The sequence below is a fragment of the Bacillus rossius genome, chromosome 15 (assembly GCF_032445375.1).
Source record: "Bacillus rossius redtenbacheri isolate Brsri chromosome 15, Brsri_v3, whole genome shotgun sequence".
NCBI lineage: Eukaryota > Metazoa > Arthropoda > Insecta > Phasmatodea > Bacillidae > Bacillus > Bacillus rossius.
The window spans coordinates 7,296,323-7,317,795 of NC_086342.1; the positions used below are offsets into that span (position 1 = coordinate 7,296,323).

The 21,473-nt window shown below is 39.3% G+C and overlaps 1 protein-coding gene across 1 annotated transcript in view; it reads left to right on the forward strand.

Moving 5' to 3' along the window:
• LOC134539630 (uncharacterized) overlaps window positions 1–21,473 on the forward strand; it is a 144,713-nt gene that overhangs the window by 104,978 nt on the left and 18,262 nt on the right. Inside the window, exon 8 of the mRNA XM_063381815.1 lies at window positions 20,272–20,484. Coding sequence (XP_063237885.1) covers window positions 20,272–20,484 — 213 coding nt within the window. The remainder of the gene's footprint in view (window positions 1–20,271; window positions 20,485–21,473) is intronic.

Consider the following 21,473-nt stretch of genomic DNA (forward strand, 5'->3'; position numbering starts at 1 on the left):
GGTCAACCAACAAAGAAAAACAAAGAAAATAGACTAAGAGAACGAAAAAAAACCCACAAATGATGACAGCACAAAATATATTGAACCCAAAAAATTCAGCACAACAGTTGTAACGAGACAAAAACACGACAAAACGAAAATATGAAAAAGACCCCCACAACTCCTGCATTTATTTATGTCACAAATATTTTTAATGGGTATTCACTGAAATTTTATATGATGAGTCGTTTAACCCATTGCTGGGTGTCGTGATAACAGGCAAAGTTCCTATCTTGCCCAGGCTGGATGATTCTGCGGTGGTTTCACATTGCCTTCCCCGGCCGGTATTCGAACCCGGGTCCCTTGACCCAGCAGCCAGACACGCTAGTCGCTAGACCAAGTGGGTGGACAAGTAGTGGTAATTACAAACACTAGGCGACTTTTTTTTTATACCCAATACAACAACTTAGAAAAATATTTGTTGATTTATTTTGTGACAACGAATGCAAGACATGCATAGTGTTAAAATTTACAGGAATAGCCCTTAACCCTATCAGTAACACTTTGTCAGCTTCTAAGATGTACCTAATTTTTTTTCTGTAACTAATTTATCTTTTGTACTTTTTGTATAATAATTTTGTAATTAATAAAAGTGAAATGAACTGTATTTATTTCATAGCCATAAAGTATGGTGTCCACTAGAATGTACGCAATGCGCACATTCGAGGTTTAATAAACTGCGTGTAAAATCGAGATGTAAACGGTCCACCTCAGTGGACGAATAGACTGAAAAGGTTAACTGATAGCTATGGTGTGTAAGTGGGGAGAGAAAAAATCAACACGGCACGGCGTGTGAAACCAGGTCTTGAGGCTTAGGTCCCAAAACGCCGAGTTGGTTATTTCATATTCTTGTCAAGAACATTATTCGAGCTCCTTCGAATTTTGTGTTTCGTCTCAAAACACATTTTCTCGACAAGACTGACATGGGGACGCACCACAGCGCCGAAATACCACAACGCCGAACGTACAATAACGCCGAATACCATAACGCCGAATGTCAAAATTGACCACAACGCCGACAGCTAGAAAACTGCTGTGTACCACAACGCCGAATCACCACAACGCAGAACGTACAATAACGCCGAATACCATAACGCCGAATGTCAAAATTGACCACAGCGCCGACAGCTAGAAAACTGCTGTGTACCACAACGCCGAACGTACAATAACGCCGAATACCATAACGCCGAATGTCAAAATTGACCACAACGCCGACAGCTAGAAAACTGCTGTGTACCACAACGCCGAATCACCACAACGCAGAACGTACAATAACGCCGAATACCATAACGCCGAATGTCAAAATTGACCACAGCGCCGACAGCTAGAAAACTGCTGTGTACCACAACGCCGAACGTACAATAACGCCGAATACCATAACGCCGAATGTCAAAATTGACCACAGCGCCGACAGCTAGAAAACTGCTGTGTACCACAACGCCGAAATACATTAACGACGAAAAATGTCATTGCAGGACTGCCACAAAGGTTACTTTAGGTAAGGTTAGAACACAAATTCATTCAGTTGTTTTTCATTTTGCTCCTGTGGCCCCCTTCCCCGCAAAATCATTTTTCGGCGTTGTGGTAATTCGGCGTTTTGGTACACAGCAGTTTTCTAGCTGTCGGCGTTGTGGTATTTCGGCGTTGTGGTAACGACCCGACTGACATTACCGAGTGTCATACTGACAGCGGGTAAACGTCACGCGACTGTTCGTAATCGTGTTCACTCGCGTGACCTAGAGCTCGAAGATAACGTCCAGCAAATGTCGGGTGGAAAAAAAAAAAGAATCGTGACCCAACAACAAACGGACGAGAGCTATCAAAATAAAATCACAGGAAAATCTCAGGAATAATAATAAAAATAAGAATGAAAGCAACTGGAGGTGCGAGATTGAAGCCTTTATGGGTGTATGTCCTAGGTCATTATTTTATATTAACGGTCCATACGGTTAAACTTTTGAGTGGCCGAACCTTCATGATATTTAATATCTATCACATTCTTTTTGCATAATTAGCTGGCAAAGATGCATTTTTATCGTATTTGTGCAGTATGGATAAGGACAATCAAATGAAATATAAAACTATAACTTTTTAAGTTTATACAAACTCAAATTTACTGGCTGCTATGTGATATAGTTCCATTTATTCAGAAAAAAAAACTTAATTTTACCTGGCCTTTTAAAATCATTAGAATTTTTATGATTATAAAAGGAAAAAAAAAAGTAAATAACATTTTCGGAAGGAATTTTAAACTATGCACGCACTAGCCACCAGCATTAACTTAGAACACAAAACATTATCAGTTTCTTAATTCCATGTGTCGCCTTATCCATAGTGCACAAAGATGTTTAAAAAATTGATTTAGCTATTTAATTATGCAAAAAAATATGCACCATATATATTTTTTTGATTTTGTTTGAAGTTCGGCTACACTAAAAGTTTACAGGTTTATACCGTCTCAAACATAAAAAAAAAATTACCTGGAACGGGACATATTTCCCTTAAGATACAGTAAAAGCACAGCAGTACAATGTCAGGGTGTCTACAGGTCAAGGAATACCCGAAAGTCACGATAGTAACGAATCAAAGGAACCTGTCACGGAAAGTACACTAAATGAACAACAATGGTTCTGAAAGTCACGAACCATTAATTCCCAGCAGCGTTTTAAATTCTTTAATAAAAATTAAAAAAAAAAAAAAAAACTCGTAGGAAAATTTAATATTAATAATGTTCGCAGGCTTTCACGGCCATTGTCGCAAGTAGATTGGCTTCTGGGTTGTAGCCGTGTCCTTGGCGAGTAATTCACCGACGTTTCGGTCGACATTGCAGTCGCCAATATCAGGGAGCAGTTACCTGCAATGTCGACCGAAACGTCAGTGAATTATTCGCCAAGGACACGGCCACAACCCAGAAGCCAAGCTACTTCAAATTTTATATTAGTTGCTTTACTAGATAATTTTCAGACAGTTATAGTGAGTAGAAGCAGGAAATGTGTTGCCGCTTTAAAAATAAAAAATATCTTGGTCAGTGTCCATGTTTTAACAAATTATGCTGTTCATAGAAATTTTTCCCGTAAGCAGATGTCACATAAAATAGAAAATGTGGCCCCCTCCCCCTTTTTTTTTCCATCATTATTCCGGGTTATTAATTTCCGGAGCTCAGCTGAGCTGGAGCCGGTAGAGAAATTAAAATCCAACGTGCGTGGCATACATTATTTTTGGCAACCGGCCCGCTCGCCGATAATTTATTTCTCGTCGTGTTCGCTCTGTTGGTGCGCCTGGGCGCGTTCCAGCCGCGCGGTCACGCTATCTGTCGGGATCCGCGCTGCGCCGGGCGGAAAAACAAAAGAACGTTGGAGTTGTCCGCGGTGTTTGGGGGGAGGGAAGGGTGAGTGGGAGTGGGGGGAAGCGTGCAGGCCTGCGCTCGTGTCGGGACAGAACAAAAGACAAATGAAGCCGTGCGGTCGGTTTTGAGTGGCGTTTGCGTGGAGGGGAGGCAACCGATGCGTGCAGGGGTTCTCGTCGGCGTGTCGACGTCATCGCGATGGCGTGGCACGCGCCGGCATCTCCCCTCTCCCCTCCACTACACTCCCCCTACACGCTCTCCCCTCTCGCGTCCCTGGCTCCAGCCGTGTAGGCCAGCCGCCGGCTGGTTGTCACACGGCCATTGTGTGTTGCTCTCCCGTGCTAAGTGGCGCACTTCTGAACACACGAGGGGCGGCGTAAATTTTGCTCATTCGCCGCGCTTTACGTTGACAGTGCAGCCAAGTATTGCGGATTTAGAAGTCAAGTTACGAAATTACAAAATTTTTCGTATCGATTATTTTGTAGTGTCGAGAATTTGCCGTCAACTTGTTTGTGTTTCCTTCTAGTGTTTTATTGCGTGCACGTGCGTTATTCCCAGGAAGTCAACAGCTGTGCCGCATTGTTTGTTATTAAGGGTATTAACTAGCGAAGCTGGATGTGTTCGCGATTAAAAGTCGTCTGCGGGTGTTTTTTTTTTTTTTTTTTTTACCTTTCTAAGAATATAATTCTAAGCTGCTAAGAATAGTTTGAGCCGCAAAATGACAATGGGATTTGGGTCAACGGTCTGCAAACACGGAGTTGTGTGATGTGCATAGTATAAAACAGCATTAAAACTTTTTTTCCCTAGCGGCCTGGAGTTAATAAAGATTCTCGAATGGTTTTACGTTGGCGTACGACAGGAGTTCACGCAAAATGGGAATTTTATTGTGATATGCCAAAGCTGGCGGATGTTGCCTTGACCGTGAGAAAAAAGGGGGGGGGGGGGTTGTGTGTTCTGGGGGTGCTCTTTTGTCACACCGCCGGTGAATTCCGTCGTTGTTTAGACTCCGTGTCATTCTTCACTGGCGCGTCACTCTTCACACTGGCATGAAGTCACTGCTCGTTCTGGTAAACATGTACTTGGAAATGTAATAAAACAAATTTGAGAATTTTTGTGTTTGAATTATAATTTACCTGTGCTGCGTGAGAGCTGTGGGTTTTACTGATTGGTTATAACTTCGAACCATGACCATTTCACGGAACTCACCTTGACTATACTGGTCAAACAATTTTTTTTAGAGTGCTCATGGGTCGATAAAAAAGGTCGCAACCTTTAGCGGGTTACACGTGATTGGGTGACCACTTATTCTCATTGTTTGAAACTGGCTCAGGGTCGTCAAAAGCACTGTAGTCCAGTCATCAACGTTAAGCAGACGTATGTGTGCTTCAAGTATACTTTGCTGCCCGATGTTGATACACAAACGCACCATATAAGATTTAAAAAAAAAATGGTTGTCTGTAAAGTCGGTTTACGGACGATAGTTTAACGTGACGTCATAACAAAACATTTATGAAATTATTGCATACTTTTATGAATAAAATTGAATCATTTTTATTGAATTATCACTATTTTGTATGGATACAAAGAAGGAGTGAAATGAAATCTACAATTTAATTGATAAATTTACTTTCATTTGCACTCATTAATTCAAATATGTTTATTACTTTAACGAAGAGACAATTTAACTATAACTTTTATACATGTTTGCTATTTAACTTCTTCCAATCTGTGTTATTCTGTTAAGGATAGGACGATGATAGGAAAAGTAGGAAACGAATGGGAGTGTTTCAAGTTTAACGTGCCTCGAAAAAGTCAAATCGATGGTTGTTCCAATCGAGTGGAAGAGAGATAGATGTGGCGCATGCGTAAAATGAGCGTAACGGGACAATGAGCGTAACGGGACAATGAGCGTAACGGGACAATGAGTCAACCTTTTTCGTGCGTGCAGCCGGCGTTCATCGATTTATTAGATGTTGTCACGTCAAAAAAAAACCTTGTTTGATTTTTATATTGTTGGATGTTGTCCACCCCTGGTCTAATCCATCCATTCGAGTGCGTTGCGGACGTCTGCTCCTTGGCCGCGTGCCGCTTGTTGAAAAAAGGAGGGGGGGGGGGGGGGCTGTTTATCCTGGCGTCGTTCCAGCGAGGGTCTTGCTGCAGGACGTGCCGTTACCGTGGTGCGGGTACCGTAATACAGCCTCCGGTACCATCATGCGGTCGTGGGTACGCACACACAGCGAGGGAGATGAAGTTGCAACTCAATGCTGTAACTAACGCTCGTATTTTCTTTGGAAATCAGTGAATTGTGCGGTTTTTTTTTCATACCTGGCAACCTAACATCCTAACTAGTTAACTTTATAAAAGACAATGTTGGCTACCTTAATTTGGTTTTTGTCGTTCTTTCCTGGGAATTGTTCCCATAAATGTTTCAGACTGTTTGTTTTCCATTACGAAACAACCAAAATACACTATGTCAGCAACGGATATGATTTAAAAAAAAATTCAGAATATTTAAAAATAAGGGACTGACCGTGTCCTATCATGCACCAGGAATACGGCTAGAGATGATTGGTGTAGTATATTCAATATGTGTGTGTGTTGTAATACCGGCCGAAGTTTTGCCACGAGGACGCTAGTGACGGGGCTGGCCGGTCTGCGGGAGGGACGCGATGCAGAAATAGCCCGTCACGGTAATCCCTCTCTGCCTTTCTCTGGAGGGTTCGGCACGTTCCCAGAGCCCCGTCTGCGTGAAGTGGCGTAACCAGGACGCCATTGTTCTCGCAACTTCGGAGTGTTGACTCGGGGATTCATATGACGCGACACTTCGAAGGGCTATGCGACCTTTCCGGGGGGGTGGGGGGGATGACCTGCGAGGGGAGTGAAGTGTAGAGGGTGACACTGATGGTGAGGGTCTTCGTGCGCGAAGACGAACAGTAGAAAGAGCCACTGTCGAGGAGCCTAACTCCAGAGGGGAGAGTAAAAAGTGGACTCTACGAAGGCTTGTTTAATTTGTGGACAGTCATTTAGATCAGCGGTTTCCATTTTTTTTTCCCCGCCAGGAAACCGTATGATCGACTTTTCTTTTGGCGGAACCCCTTTTCCTTTCAAGGAAAGTTGTTTGAAAATAATTGTGCCTGCGTTATGTGAAATTCGTCCTGCCACGGAACCACAGGGTTGCGCGAGAACACATTTTGGGAACAGCTGATTGAGATTATCTAGATTTAAGAAATAGTGTAGTTAGTAGTTAATAAATAGAACTGCAATTAATTAACTGGGCTATACTTAACGGGCCGGTTTTCCCCATACTTGTAACAGTATAATATACAGTGGGAATATTTTAAAAGAGGCCCTGTGGATTGATTTAATTGAGTTAGTATAGTACAGAATGCCTATGTGCACCATCGCGTCTCTCGTAAGTTTTAGAGCCGTACGCAGAAAGTATATATATTGTCACGATCCACCTTCAGAGGGGGGGGCGAGAATCGTAGCTCTTTACATAGAAACAACTCGCTTGGCATCAACTAGTCTTAACTTCATAAAATACTTTACTGTACCTAGGATCATAGGTTCGTCATCCCGTACAGGATGTCTGGTGAGAGCTGAACTAAGGAGATTTTGCAAAATAACATAATACTAAATTAAAATTATTTTATTCTTAAAGTCAAATAATCAACATCATTCTTGACGAACATTTACACATCGGGATTAAAATTTAAAACAATACTCTTCTTTACTTCCTTAACGATTGAACGACCTTACAAGAGAGAGAATGAGAGAACTTCACTAAACACTTCCCTAGTCCTTCCGAATACCTCAAATCATAATTAATACTTAAAATTAAAACAAAGATAAGTCCATACTCACATTTTCCGAAAAGCCTTTCTTGATCGATTACTTAAAACTAACGTAGGGGCCTCTCCTGCCCTTGAAATCCCGAACGAACATTACATTTTAAAAACTATGACGCGTGACCCCTGACGAGGGCCATAGCCTCCGCCCGAAAGCTTGACGACTACATTATGACCTAACTTAAATTAAACGACTCGTGGCCTCTGGCGTCGACCATAGCTTCCGCCCGAAAGCTTGAATTCCTACATCACGAACGAACTAACAACTCGTGACCACAGGTGAGACGCATAGCCTCCGCCTGAGTGAGCCCCGAGTCACCACTCACTTGCGCTTAAATTCGCGCGCCCTGCCGCGCCTACCATAACAAAAGCTCGTTATTGAAGTCAAATTTACTAAACAACTAACTAGAACATCTGGGAAGACTACCCCCCCTCTACCCCGATGTGCAGGCCACACCGCGCGGCTTGTTACGACAGCGCGCCCCAGTAACTGCGGCCCGTGGCTGCGCCAGCGCGCGGCCAAACAAACAAACAAAATTCTGCAAGCCCGCAGCGCGCCGCGCCGGCCCCGTGCCCCAATTACATGGTCACGCCACTTGCGCTGACGAGTGAACAGAGCAGCCAGCCCAGAGTCCCGTCAGTAAAGTCCCTAAATTTGATTTCAACAACCCTGCAAAATTTCAACCCGCGACATAACCCTCCCCTCACAGAGCTCGAGCCCCATCGAGCTACCTCAAAATTACAAATTGTCTTTTTCCATTAAACCATAACTATAAATTCCTCATTTCACAAAAATAATAATTTTCTTAGTTCCTTGCTGTCTGAACATACATCTAGATTCTGCATAAGATTTATTTTAAAACAACAAGTATTCATAAAATTAAATGTAAAACTTTTATCTGGTTTGTTCTCACAGGAACCTTCAGAGGCTCGAGTTCTCAATTCTAAAAAAATTGTTCTGTTAGTGAAGCTCTCTTTACAAATTAAATTACTGTTCTTAGTTTCTCAGTATTCGTTAAACAATGTGCAAATTCTTGATAATTATTATTATTATTTTTTTTTCGGTTTCCGTTTATTACCATACTTCTTTCGTTCTTCAAAAAAAATTAAGTGTCCTTACAGTGTTTCAATTAATTAAACTCTTATCTCGTGAAGGTTGGTGCAACTCCTCGAAGTCAGTGTTGTCGAGAAGAGTAGCTCCCTGGGCTGGCCATCAGCAAACACCACTCAACTCCAACAGCTACTGGACTGGCTTCCAGGGCAGCTCACAACTTCTCCCCACATCTGCTTCGGAGTTGTGCCATCCTCATCACGAACAGATTACAATTCTGAAACATCATCAACAGGCATTACCATCACGCCTGACAAATACAAAACTAACTACTAAACTGCAATCGATGGGCAAGGATGCAAACACACAAAAAAATAAAATTAATTAATTCAACTGCTAACATAAAGTATCCCACCCTTAGCATAATCTAATCAGGCAAATAATTTGATAGGAAAAACTTAAGGAAGGGAAACATGACCTCCAATGATTTTCCCTAACTCTTGAGTCTTGATCTTCTCTATACAGCAAATAGTCCCCACGAAGTAACTGGGTTGAAGGTCAGTTCACATGACCCACCCATAACCTCTTCTACTCTTCTTTTCTTCTGGGGGCAACCACAATGCCCACCAATCTCTCTCCATGGTGCCGAACCAGCTATCCCATGAGAGTAAACAACGTAGTCAATAGAAGCGCAGAGGGGAAACACCAATCTCTGGCTTGTCGAGTCATAAAACTGCTTTATCTTCTTCTTCTTCTGAGTAAAAATATCTGACTAACCTTGCTTCTATTCTTCCAAACAGTAAAAGTTCATCAGGTATCTTCATGAAAGAAACATTCTAACTAATAATTCTTCATTTTTCTTCTTCTTTATTTCTGTTAGTTGTAATAGAAGGCCATGTTAGGGAGGTTATAGGGAAAAAGAGTGGCCAATTCCCACCCCATCACCCACCTAGATCATGACTAATTAACTTTTAAACTTTCTATTTCAAACAAATAAAAAAAAACATTTTTTTTTATTCAAACTTTTAAACTATAATTACTTTTACTTCATAACCTCAAAAGCTAATCAATAATTCTAAATGAAATTGTGATTTACTGCATCCTTGTTCCATCCGATCTGTTTGTTTATAACCTTTCTTGTAAAGTATAAAATTTTCAAACATTACTAATTCAAAAAAAAATTAAATTCTGGTGTCCTTTGAGTTACAATTAACTTTACTATTTCTTAGCTTGAAATAATTTAAGTTTTCAGAACTATTTCATTGTCTAATTCACAACACTTAAAAATCAACTCAAAACAACAAATCATCAAAATCAATAAGATCATCTGACCTACCTATCAGTACTGTGAACTTGAACTGTTCGTACACATTTATAATAAGCTATTGTATTTAAATTCCAACCTAAATAAGGTTTTAAAAAAAACTACTAATCCCTCTGTAAATTAAGAAAATTAACTTTAAAAATTAAACTTAAGGTATTAGTTCTTTTTGACAGCTACCACAACTCACTAGTTCCATTACATTACTATAACCTAAAAAGTTCTGTAAATAATGTTTATAACAAAAAAAAACTCCAGTTACTGTCTTCCATAAAAAAAAATAAAACTTTACATGACCTTATTAATCTCCACTTGTAAGTCCATGGCTGCCAGCTTTCTCTTCTCTTGAATCTTCAGTCTTGGCTCTTGTTTCAGTGATCTTGTATCTTGTCTCTCGAACTCTTGTCATCTTGTAAACTGGACTGCTGCTCAGCTCATCTTAAGGAATCTGTAACAGTTTCAAAAATACATGTTAATTTAAATTACATAATTCCTGTTCTTTGGTCCTAAAAAAAAATTGTATTATTAGTACACATTACCCTGAAACAACATTATTATTCATTGTTTATTACTTAAAAAAATGCTTTACCATAAAATCCTTTTTTGTTCTTTTCATTAGGCCTATTTATTTTCCTTCTTCTTAATTAAATTCTGCTTCAAATGTTAATCCTAACTTAAGACCTACCATCTATTTATTATTCATTACCTACATTATTTATGTTACCCTAAAATTCCCATAAGTTTCTAATACTTCCTATCAAAGACATTCTCTCTAAAAAAAAATTTACTTGTGACTCTTAACTTAACAAACTTAAAAAAAACTTTTACACTAGACTTAACTTATTATTCATTCTTAGTTACTAAATTTCTATATGTAAACTTTAGTACTTACAAACAAAAACTGCCTATTTCTCTCTACCTCTTAATCTCTTTCAATTATTACAATAATAATGTTACCTTGCATCTTTAAACTTTCTTCTTTTCAATTAAATTAGACATCTCATAACAATAAAAATTCTGCCTATACTCTTCTTATGGGTGTCCAACCCAACAACAAAATTTCAAATTCTCAAGTTTCCTTATATTTAAATTATGCAATGCACATAACCTCTGTGGTGCCTGTACCCTTTTAGGCCTACCACCTTCTCCTCTCACAGCATGACAACTCTTATTCCTCGGGGTCTGTATTCACTGTTACAAATCAAATATCTCAAAAAAATTAAAAACAAATTTATTATTTTAAGAAAACAAAAATTTACATTGAATTTACTATGGAGCCTGGAAATCTCAATGTCCCACAGCAGCTAACATGACTAAATCCCATGGAACCCCAGGTTTACATAACCTGTGCCCAAAAATTTAAGCATACCAGGCTTTCCCTGCACTGGTTTTACAGCATCACACACTATTTAGGGCCCCTGATCTGCCATCAGTCCCAAGGAGTTTTCCCACAACCCCTCTCTACACAAGCGCCTACCGCATTCCTCTCAATTGGCTATCGGTTTTACGGCATTCTTTTGGGATCCGACCATCAAGTTAGGGCTAATCGAACACTAAACCTCCATACTTCCAAACTAATGTAAATCAATTAAATTTTCTCTGTAAATTCTAAAAATCAAAAAAAATTATTCCAACATGCCAAAGAAACTTCCAAAAAAAATTCATAATCTTATCTTCAAACCATTAAAATAAAAATAAATAGATTACTCTGTTTTCTCCTTAATAACTGTAAACTGTCAACAAATATCATGTCGTAAATTTTAACTATGCTTACTGACTCTTAATCATAAAATCTCATTTGTCCTAATTAAAAACAACCGATTTCCTTAAAATCTCACTGTATCTCTCATACTCAAACTTCACTGGTTGAATATCTCAATAAATTCAAAAACAATTATCTAAACTCTTAAAGAAACTCCTCCCCAATTATTCAAATAAATTACTTCACCTTATTTTATTTCATTACTTAAAACACCTTACTCAAAAAAAATTAATTAATTATCTAGCTATCTTCCATTATTATTTATTTACCGAACAAAACTTTCTCCTAAATTAATTTAGTAAAATTCAATTTCACATTAGGCAAGTACACTAACTCTCTACAGCAATGTTTCTCATTTCCCTCCTTCCTAACTGAATCCAATCTTACTTAACCTCCAGGGAATTTACCTCACAAAATAACCAAAAATTTCACTGTAGTGCCTATCTGCTATAGGCCCACTACACAGGGGGCTCTAACCCCACCAACAAACTTCATTGAAATGGTACCCTATCCCATACAGGATAGCCACTTCGGTACTACCATGGGGAACTCCTGCCCCAAACTACTAACAACACTCAGGATTCTCCTAACCCTTAATTCACGTAGATAGCCCATCTCCTATGGGTCTGTTCTACAATCCCTACTTCCCAGGGACACAACACCTCACCTTAGGGTCCCTCGCCCTAAAGAAAACATTAATTTTGTCTCTCTGTTCCCTTGGAGTAAATTCCCTCTACACACAAAAACTATCCTTCCCACTTTTCTCAATGCTTATCGATTTTATAATGTACCTCCTTAATAATGTTTACAAATCCCAAAAAAATATTTTTAAAACCGAGGTAGAATTTAACTAACAAAAACATAAACAACTTACAACGAAACACTTCTAGCCTATACATCATACACTTCTTAAATTAAATTACTTACATACTGAAAGTTCCTCTTCTCCTAAAACACACTTAAATTTAAATTTATTTAACCAATAGTCTATTTTCTTATCGCTAAGTTACCGTACAGCTGATCAAAACAAGGTCACGGCCTGTCCACGTCTCCGTATGAGCCCGTGACGTCACCGAATTCCATCAGGTGCGCCAACCCTCGCTTGCGGTTCCTCCGTTCTCCGCTAGGTCTCAGCACCTCCCCGTCACGTGTTCACTCTGCCACGTCCACTGACGTGTCGTTCTGAAACAACTCTCAACATTTTTCTAATTAAAACAAAACATCACTATAAATTCTATAACTCTCTTTTACATAAACTCTCGTTTTCTCTTTAATTCCTTTCTAACGTTTATCCTTCCCTCGACTGATTTAATTCGTACGTCTCGTCTCCTACGCGCACGAAAACAAAACAAACTTCTCTTGAAAATAATTCCTATTTACGACAAAAAACTTTATTTTAAATTATAATTCTCTTAACCTACAATCTTAAAATGAACTTCAATTAAATTAAACCACTTGCATTATCTCTAATAAGCATTTAACTTATAACGTATTCTCCTCACGTAATAATCCCCGATATAAATCTACAATAAATTCAACGACTTAAAACAACTTATCACTATAAACTTTATCCTTACAAGTATCCTCAAATAAACATCTGTTACGTCAAAAAAAATATCTCAAAGACTTCCTCCACTATAGACTAAAATTCCGTAATCCTCTCCTCAAGTAAACTCTTAATAACCTGCTATCAGAAGCTGAAACTAACTTAATAATAAACATAAAAATCTACCTCTCTCTCTCTCCAGAAATAGAACCTACCCGGCGCCTCCACCATTTCTGTCACGATCCACCTTCAGAGGGGGGGGCGAGAATCGTAGCTCTTTACATAGAAACAACTCGCTTGGCATCAACTAGTCTTAACTTCATAAAATACTTTACTGTACCTAGGATCATAGGTTCGTCATCCCGTACAGGATGTCTGGTGAGAGCTGAACTAAGGAGATTTTGCAAAATAACATAATACTAAATTAAAATTATTTTATTCTTAAAGTCAAATAATCAACATCATTCTTGACGAACATTTACACATCGGGATTAAAATTTAAAACAATACTCTTCTTTACTTCCTTAACGATTGAACGACCTTACAAGAGAGAGAATGAGAGAACTTCACTAAACACTTCCCTAGTCCTTCCGAATACCTCAAATCATAATTAATACTTAAAATTAAAACAAAGATAAGTCCATACTCACATTTTCCGAAAAGCCTTTCTTGATCGATTACTTAAAACTAACGTAGGGGCCTCTCCTGCCCTTGAAATCCCGAACGAACATTACATTTTAAAAACTATGACGCGTGACCCCTGACGAGGGCCATAGCCTCCGCCCGAAAGCTTGACGACTACATTATGACCTAACTTAAATTAAACGACTCGTGGCCTCTGGCGTCGACCATAGCTTCCGCCCGAAAGCTTGAATTCCTACATCACGAACGAACTAACAACTCGTGACCACAGGTGAGACGCATAGCCTCCGCCTGAGTGAGCCCCGAGTCACCACTCACTTGCGCTTAAATTCGCGCGCCCTGCCGCGCCTACCATAACAAAAGCTCGTTATTGAAGTCAAATTTACTAAACAACTAACTAGAACATCTGGGAAGACTACCCCCCCTCTACCCCGATGTGCAGGCCACACCGCGCGGCTTGTTACGACAGCGCGCCCCAGTAACTGCGGCCCGTGGCTGCGCCAGCGCGCGGCCAAACAAACAAACAAAATTCTGCAAGCCCGCAGCGCGCCGCGCCGGCCCCGTGCCCCAATTACATGGTCACGCCACTTGCGCTGACGAGTGAACAGAGCAGCCAGCCCAGAGTCCCGTCAGTAAAGTCCCTAAATTTGATTTCAACAACCCTGCAAAATTTCAACCCGCGACAATATTTTTTAAAGTGGATATTCGCAGATACTTTTACTACCGTATGTTACGAAGTTTAACATAGACCCAATGGTAAATTAGAAGCTAAGTTTGGTTTCAATCTAATTGCATATCATCACTAATATTTATAATATTCACACGCGTAGCAAAGAGCTAAGTGCAATGTTGGTTAGGTTCAGATTACTTCCTATATCGTACGCTTCATCACGATCTGGCCTTGATAAATTTACTTTGCTGTGACAAAATAATAACACGTTTTATAGTAACTCTCAAAACGGTATTTGTTGCGTTATGTCTCGTTAAACAGCTGAAATACAAGATTGTATTTTTAAAAATTTGTATTGTTAAATTTAAGTTAAAACATATAATTCAGGATGTCAACAGGTAACCAGGACACGAAAAAAAAATCAAGTACAAATTTAATCAAATTAAAAAAGTTTAAAAACTACTCAGTATTCACGGTTTCATAAAATTAATTATTTTATTTAGTAAAATAGGTATAAATTTTATTAAATAATGAAGATCAATGAATAGGCTGAATGTTTATTCTAATTTATTAATTTTAATTTTTTAAATAATGTAATCTATAATGCAAATAAATTATACGTACGGAGACATAATCTCACTTATGTAAATACACTTGAAAGAGTTTATAAACACAATTTCTATCACTAATATTCACAATAAATAAAGGTTTATTTGCCTTTTTTTTAATCCTGTGACATTTTCGTTGCATGGTGCACGTGCATAGTAAAAATTCACAAATTTCTTCATAAGTCGCCTGAAGAAGTACTTCAAAAATGAAGCACGGAGGCAGAACTACTCGTTCCCCGAGTGCAGGCGAGGGCCTGTGAAGGCTCTTGGATATCGCACCGAACTACTGAACAGGCTTGCCAGCCGGGAAGCCTTCTTTTCACAGACGAAGAGTGCCAAAACCCGAAGTTCCCCGAAGTTCATGTTTTTTTTTTTCTTCCGTGTCTCTAATGTAGCTATCCTAACCAAATCAACCGTCCCACAATGTTTTAAAGTATTTATAATGTAGCTAACCTAACCTAATTGACCATTAGTATCCTTTTATCAACACCGCCAATATTTATTCACAATGAACAAAAAAAAAAACCGAAGATGCACGATCGGGCGTTTGGCTCTCTCGTCTGTGAAAATGAAGGCTTCCCTTGCCAGCCGGGGTTTCGGCGCGCTAATTGTCGGCAGGTTCCCGCGTCTTGGCGCTGCTCGCCGTGGGTGGATGGTGGAGGGTGAAGGGGGGTGGGGGGCGGTCGATGGCGTGACGAAGGGACGCCTGTTCGCGCCCCGCGGTGGCGGGGGTGGTGGGGGTCGGGGGGCCGTGACGCCGCCATAGCCGCCTGCATGTCGGCGCGAAGCCCGCCGGGTATCGATCGCGTGACCCACTCCCCCTCCTGCGATTGTCCCCCTCCCCTCCTTTTCGTTGTGAGCTACCGCCTCGCATCGCCTCGCCTCGCCGACTGACTTATTTATTACCCTCCCCTCCCCTTCAACTCTTCACCCCTTCACCCCCTTCATCGTCCTGGTCACCCCTTCGGTGCGCTGCAGGTGCGAGCTCTTGACTGAACAGTGGCGACCCCAGTCCATCCGAACATTACAGTGGCTGATCCAGAGGATTTCAGAATAGCCAGAGAAAAAATGTCTTAAAATTACAAAATTTGTATGTAATCTACTCAAACTACACATAACATCCAACCACCAGATTTTATGATTCTACAAGAAATTCATTAATTATATTAAAATATTTTATTTGTTTCAGAAATAATCATTTTTGTCGACAATATTAATGTAGCAGGCAACTGGTTTATCTGGGGAGGGGGGGGGGGCACTTGCCCCTGGTGCCCCCCCTTGGATCAGCCACTGACTACAGCGTGTCTCGTTATATACACCACAGAGTGCAAATACATTTAGACAACACAAAATGCAATTCAAAATTTTTTTTACAATGTTTCTGAAACTTAGCAGTTTGTAAAGGAAAATTTGGAATGAGAAAGCAAATATTGTAGAACAATGTAGGAAAGTCGTCAAAAAAAAACGGAAGACACATAATGCATTGCATTCTAGCAGCAGGGCCTTATGCTACGCCGTTAGCGCATGTGTGATTGGGTATTTTGGCCATTTAGAATATACATTTTTTTCCAAGTTTTCTACTGGAAAAGTTCTGCAATGTTTGGTTCCAACAATTACGATGTTGCTGACTGATCAAAGTGGTTTTTGAAGTTCAAATTCCATAAGTGCGTTGGTGCTGAAGTTTTCTGCGTGTTGCGGCATTAAACTATGTATAATCACTTATATGAACTCCAGGGAACATATTAAGCTTATCTGTGTGCCAAATAAAGCTTCGTGATAGCGAAAATGTTCTGGAATACATTTATAAACTTCAAAGATTCTCACAAAGAAGTATTCACAACTTAGAAATACTTATAATTTTAGGATTATAGATTGTTACAATAATTACAATAGATGTATTTAGCACCATGGTATTATGTGTGACTCGTCTGTTTCAATTTATGTTTTTTTACAATTTCTTATGACACTCATTATTACATGTTATATATAACACCATAGTTAAAGAAAATTGCTTATTTTTTAAGTAGGTGTTACAATAATTATCTTTAAATGCACAAAACCAGTCCTGTTTTGATTATTTTATGCTACGTAGTCATAGAACATTTATTTTTTACTTACAATGAAAATAAATCTTATAAACATATTCAAAATGATTGTGTATTCATAGATGTTTACATACATAAATATAAAGAAGAGTTTGTTTCCATGTTTTTATACAAATGAAATTTTTTTATTCTGAACTTGATGAAATTTTACATACTTAACCTTCAAAATAAGTAAAATGTCACTGTCTACGTAATAATTCTAAAAAACAGTCTTCATATCCTTTTCCCACCCCTTGAAGCGTAATTTTGGTGTTTCCTAGTGCAATTTAGCACAATTTCCATTTAAAATAAGAATAATATTACTGTCTTCATCTAATTGTGAAAACATTTGTCTGCAACCTTTATGGAAAAAAATCTCGATGAGTATGAAGTAATTAAGATACAATCTGCAACATTGAATGCAACATTCATTTATTGTGAATATTAGCGATAGAAAATGTGTTTACAAACTTTTTAGTGTTTTCATATAACTTAGGTTATGTTCCGGCGTGTATAACAGTCAGGTAGCTTGTAGCTCCCATTGTCGCTGGAAGGTTTAGTAGTCTCCTGGCCGTTTTCATGGCAGTGTTGTATGTATTATTTATTTGCATTATAAATGTTGTATTATTACTTGTTATTGAATAAATCATTAAAATTAATATATTATAGTAAAAATTCTGCATGTATATTGATTATTTTACTAAATTAATAAATTTTATACACTTGTATGTATTAATATTGAATACTGAGTATATATTTTAAAAATTTAATTTGATTGAATTTATACTTTAGCAACTGTATTTATAAAACATGATATTGCAGTCATTATTTTATTTCTATTAATTGTTTGAATACGCAATTAAAGTTAGTGAGTATAACTTTTAATACATGTACGTAAGTACACGCATATTTTGTTTTTGTTGTGCTGTAATGACATTGTCGCAACCTACACTACCAGCTGCAGAGAAGTGTTACTTCAGTAGGCTTTGTCATGATCGTGACATCGTGGGAATGAACTGTGCTACTTGGTTGTGAACCTGCTAGTCATACAGTGCCATCTGCCTCTGCATGATCTGACAAGAAATTGTCATGTATCAATATTGTCCATGTTTGTGGAAGGGGGTCGTGACTGTAGATAACCCAGGTCGTGAGATCAAAGTAGCGTAGCGACAAGCAGTGTGGTGATGCAGCAAGTGTACAGGTTGGGATGGCTTCACATACGTCATCACCGACTGCAATTTCAATACCAAGAACTTGCAAATTTAAACAATTTTTTGTCCATAACTTTTTTTTTTTTGTTTTTAAACTTTCTTGATGATAACCCTAAATAAATTTATCTTTCACCGGCTCTGTGACCCAAAGTGGCCTGTAGCATCCACTTAATGCCCAGTTAATATTTTTAAATAAAAAATACAAGATTATCTTATATTTGACTGATTGCCTGACCTTTTCCAGACATGTTTTCCTATGGCCCTACAGGATGTTCTTAAGAACTGAATGAACACCACTTCTTCAATATTTATTAAATATTAACTAGAGTATCTGCAGCCCTTGAACTGAGCAATGTTTATAAGAACTATGCTTCTGGCCCTAATTTGAACCCCCCCCCCCCCCCCCCCCCCCTCTTACTCAATGCTCACGTTAGGGTAGTAAATTGTATAGTTTCACCAAATATGAGTAATCTGCAGTAAATTAATTTTCTTACTTGAAGTTTGTTTTTAGTTCTAATTGTGAGTTTAAGCTAACCTTATATGTGAAATTATTATTTTTTTTGCAAGATATTTATTGTATGCAGTATGTCTTGTTGCTGTGTGGTATTATTAATACAAAATTTGAATTAAAACTAAATTTTGTATGTATTAACTTGATTTTTTTCTTTCTTTCTGTTCTGGGCTTGTGACATTACACATTTTGTTCTTATGCTATTTTTTACCTTCCTTTCTACTCTAATGCTTGTGTTAGTCTTGACTTAGTGAAAAATAGTGTGTTAGAAGGAAACAAAAAGTACACTGGTAGATGATAATTGTGAAGTGCTTTTATTAAGTTTTTTAATGGATTGTTTCAAAAATTTGAGTGTGCTAGCTTAAGTTTTGTTGGTAATTTTATTATGTTCATAAATGATTCCTGTAACATTGTAATCACCTTAAAAATTAAATCTTATTAATACTGAAATGGTTAAATTTAATTAGACTTTTCTTCAGAAAATATAACACATATTTTGAGACTAGTAACTTCTAGGTACAAAAAAATTGTTTAACCCCAATTTTTGTTTTGTTTTTATATGTAATCAAACAACTAATTTTCTCGATTAATAATTTTAGCTTCTTAACAAAAAGTAAGTAAGTTTAAAATGTCTTCTTGGTAAGGGAAACTATAAGCTTAGTGTCATCTATTCAGAGTTTAGTTGCGGAAGCCCAATCACAAGTGTAACAATCAAGCAATCAATATATTAGGAAACTAAAAGCACTAATATTTATTCTGCTGTATTGAAGCATCTTTCAATTACATTACAACAATATATAGTTACAGAATGCAAATTGCTAGTATTTTGGACGTGTAGAAAAATTGCTCTAGATCTATTTCCCAAAATGATTGCAGAATTTTTTTTTATTGTGTCTTAATGTAATTGTTTGGTCTCATTGATTTAAACTGGTTTTCGGCAATATCTTGCAAGGCCTCACCCCACAGAAAAGTACTTGTACAATCAGAGCTGTACAGCTTCTTCGATTCTTTACATTGTGTAGTCCGGCAGCAATTGAGTCTTCTGAAGTTTGGTTTATTTTCTGGGGGATTGCTATTTTCTAGCGAGTTATCAAGTTTGCACAAGACTGCAACTGTGTACATACTGTGCCTGCCCCCCCCCCCCCCCCTCTGGAGTTCAGAAGCCCCTCACCGAGGGGGCCTGCCTGCATTGGCAAAAGCGTGACTGTGAATCGGGTTTTTTGTTGTCAAAACTATGTCTTATGGAAAACTTTCTCTATGTTTAAAAGTTTCATGCTTATTGCGTGCATGTAGGCAAAAATATGGGCAGCATACAACATACGAGAACTGTATCCAGAGATGACGTATCGGTTAACCGCACGTGCAAAACTCTCAGGCCGTGCACACCCCCCCCCCCCCCCCCCCCCCCCCCCCGGAAATTTCCGCAGGCTGTTCTTGAGAATCCTACAGGTTTGCGGCCCCTGGAACAGCTTGTTACATTTTGTTTAAAATATCTTTGCTCTTTGGTATTCCCGCATTAAATCCAGAAAAATCGTGGTATGGCCGTGGTTTTGAAGGATCTGCATCTGTACATGTGTTCGCCTGAAGTGCCGTGACGGACGCATGCTGAAGGGGGTGTCCCCGTGTGTGCAGGCCTGCCCCCCGGCTCGAAGCCGCCCGCGGGCCACGTGCTTCCGTCGGTCGCGCAGCAGAGCAAGCACCACCGGTCGGCCCCGCTGCCCGCGGGCCACACTGTCCCGGGGCCCGGCCCCGGGGCGGTGCCCACCTCCCAGCCGCCCCCTTCCGGCAGCGGCTCCTTTGCGGCGCGCCTCCGCAACCTGGCCAAGCAGGCCGTGCCTCCGTCGGGTGAGTGCGCGCTGCGTCGCCCCGGCTTCACGCAGGGCGAGGGGCTTCAGTTAGCCATGGGCAGGGGCGCAACAACTAAATTTCCAAAGGGGGGCAATATACTTTTTTATAAAGAATCATCGATCCCCCCTATTGAAGCGGGGTGGTCCGGGGGTCCTCCCCCGGGAAAATTTGTATTTCACGGTGGAAAATGGTGCTATTTAAGCAGTTTTATTATCTAAAAATTTATTACACATCACTTTCTTGGCCCCGTTTGCCCCCACTTCAAGGTTTCAGAGAGGGGGCAAAATACCCTTGCCCCCCCCCCCCCCCGCCTGTTGTTGCGCCCCTGTCTGCATGTATCTGTGTCAGTGAGGCGGGATGATAAACATGATGCACGCTGCTGCTTCTAGCGCTGTGGACTGGCGCAGTCTTCTCGTCATGCATAGGGCAGCGAAGAGTTTTAAATGATGACTACCATTATAGGGTGGATAAATGAAGATAAAGTTTTAATGCAATTTCCTGTGTGCTTTTAAGAATATCTACCAGGAGTTTCATTCCTAAATATCATTCTGAAAATGGCACATTTTAGCCATATCTATAGTTTGAAAACGAAATATGGAACCAGATCCACTCATCCACCCTCAGCGTATTCTTAATTTCTGTTTGAAAACACACTCCACTTGGATATCTTGAGCTATTTTTAAATTGTGTTTTTGAATTGCAAACATCTTAACTCTCTTTGTACAGCATTTGGTAGGAGTAATTTCGTGAATGGAATGGAATTCGATAGGAATGGAATTGTCACCAGGGTGCTGCCATATGTGGCGGATGGTGCAAACCAAAGCTCATGAAGGAAAAGGGAAACTTTATATTATTAAGATTAACCATTTAATGAATTTGAACAAGATTAGCAGTATTTTAATTATATTCATTGTCAAAAAATCAGGTTGATAGCAGGTGTCTACTACTTTTACCCGTCTTTTTCGCTTTTTTCGGAGCAGTTTCAT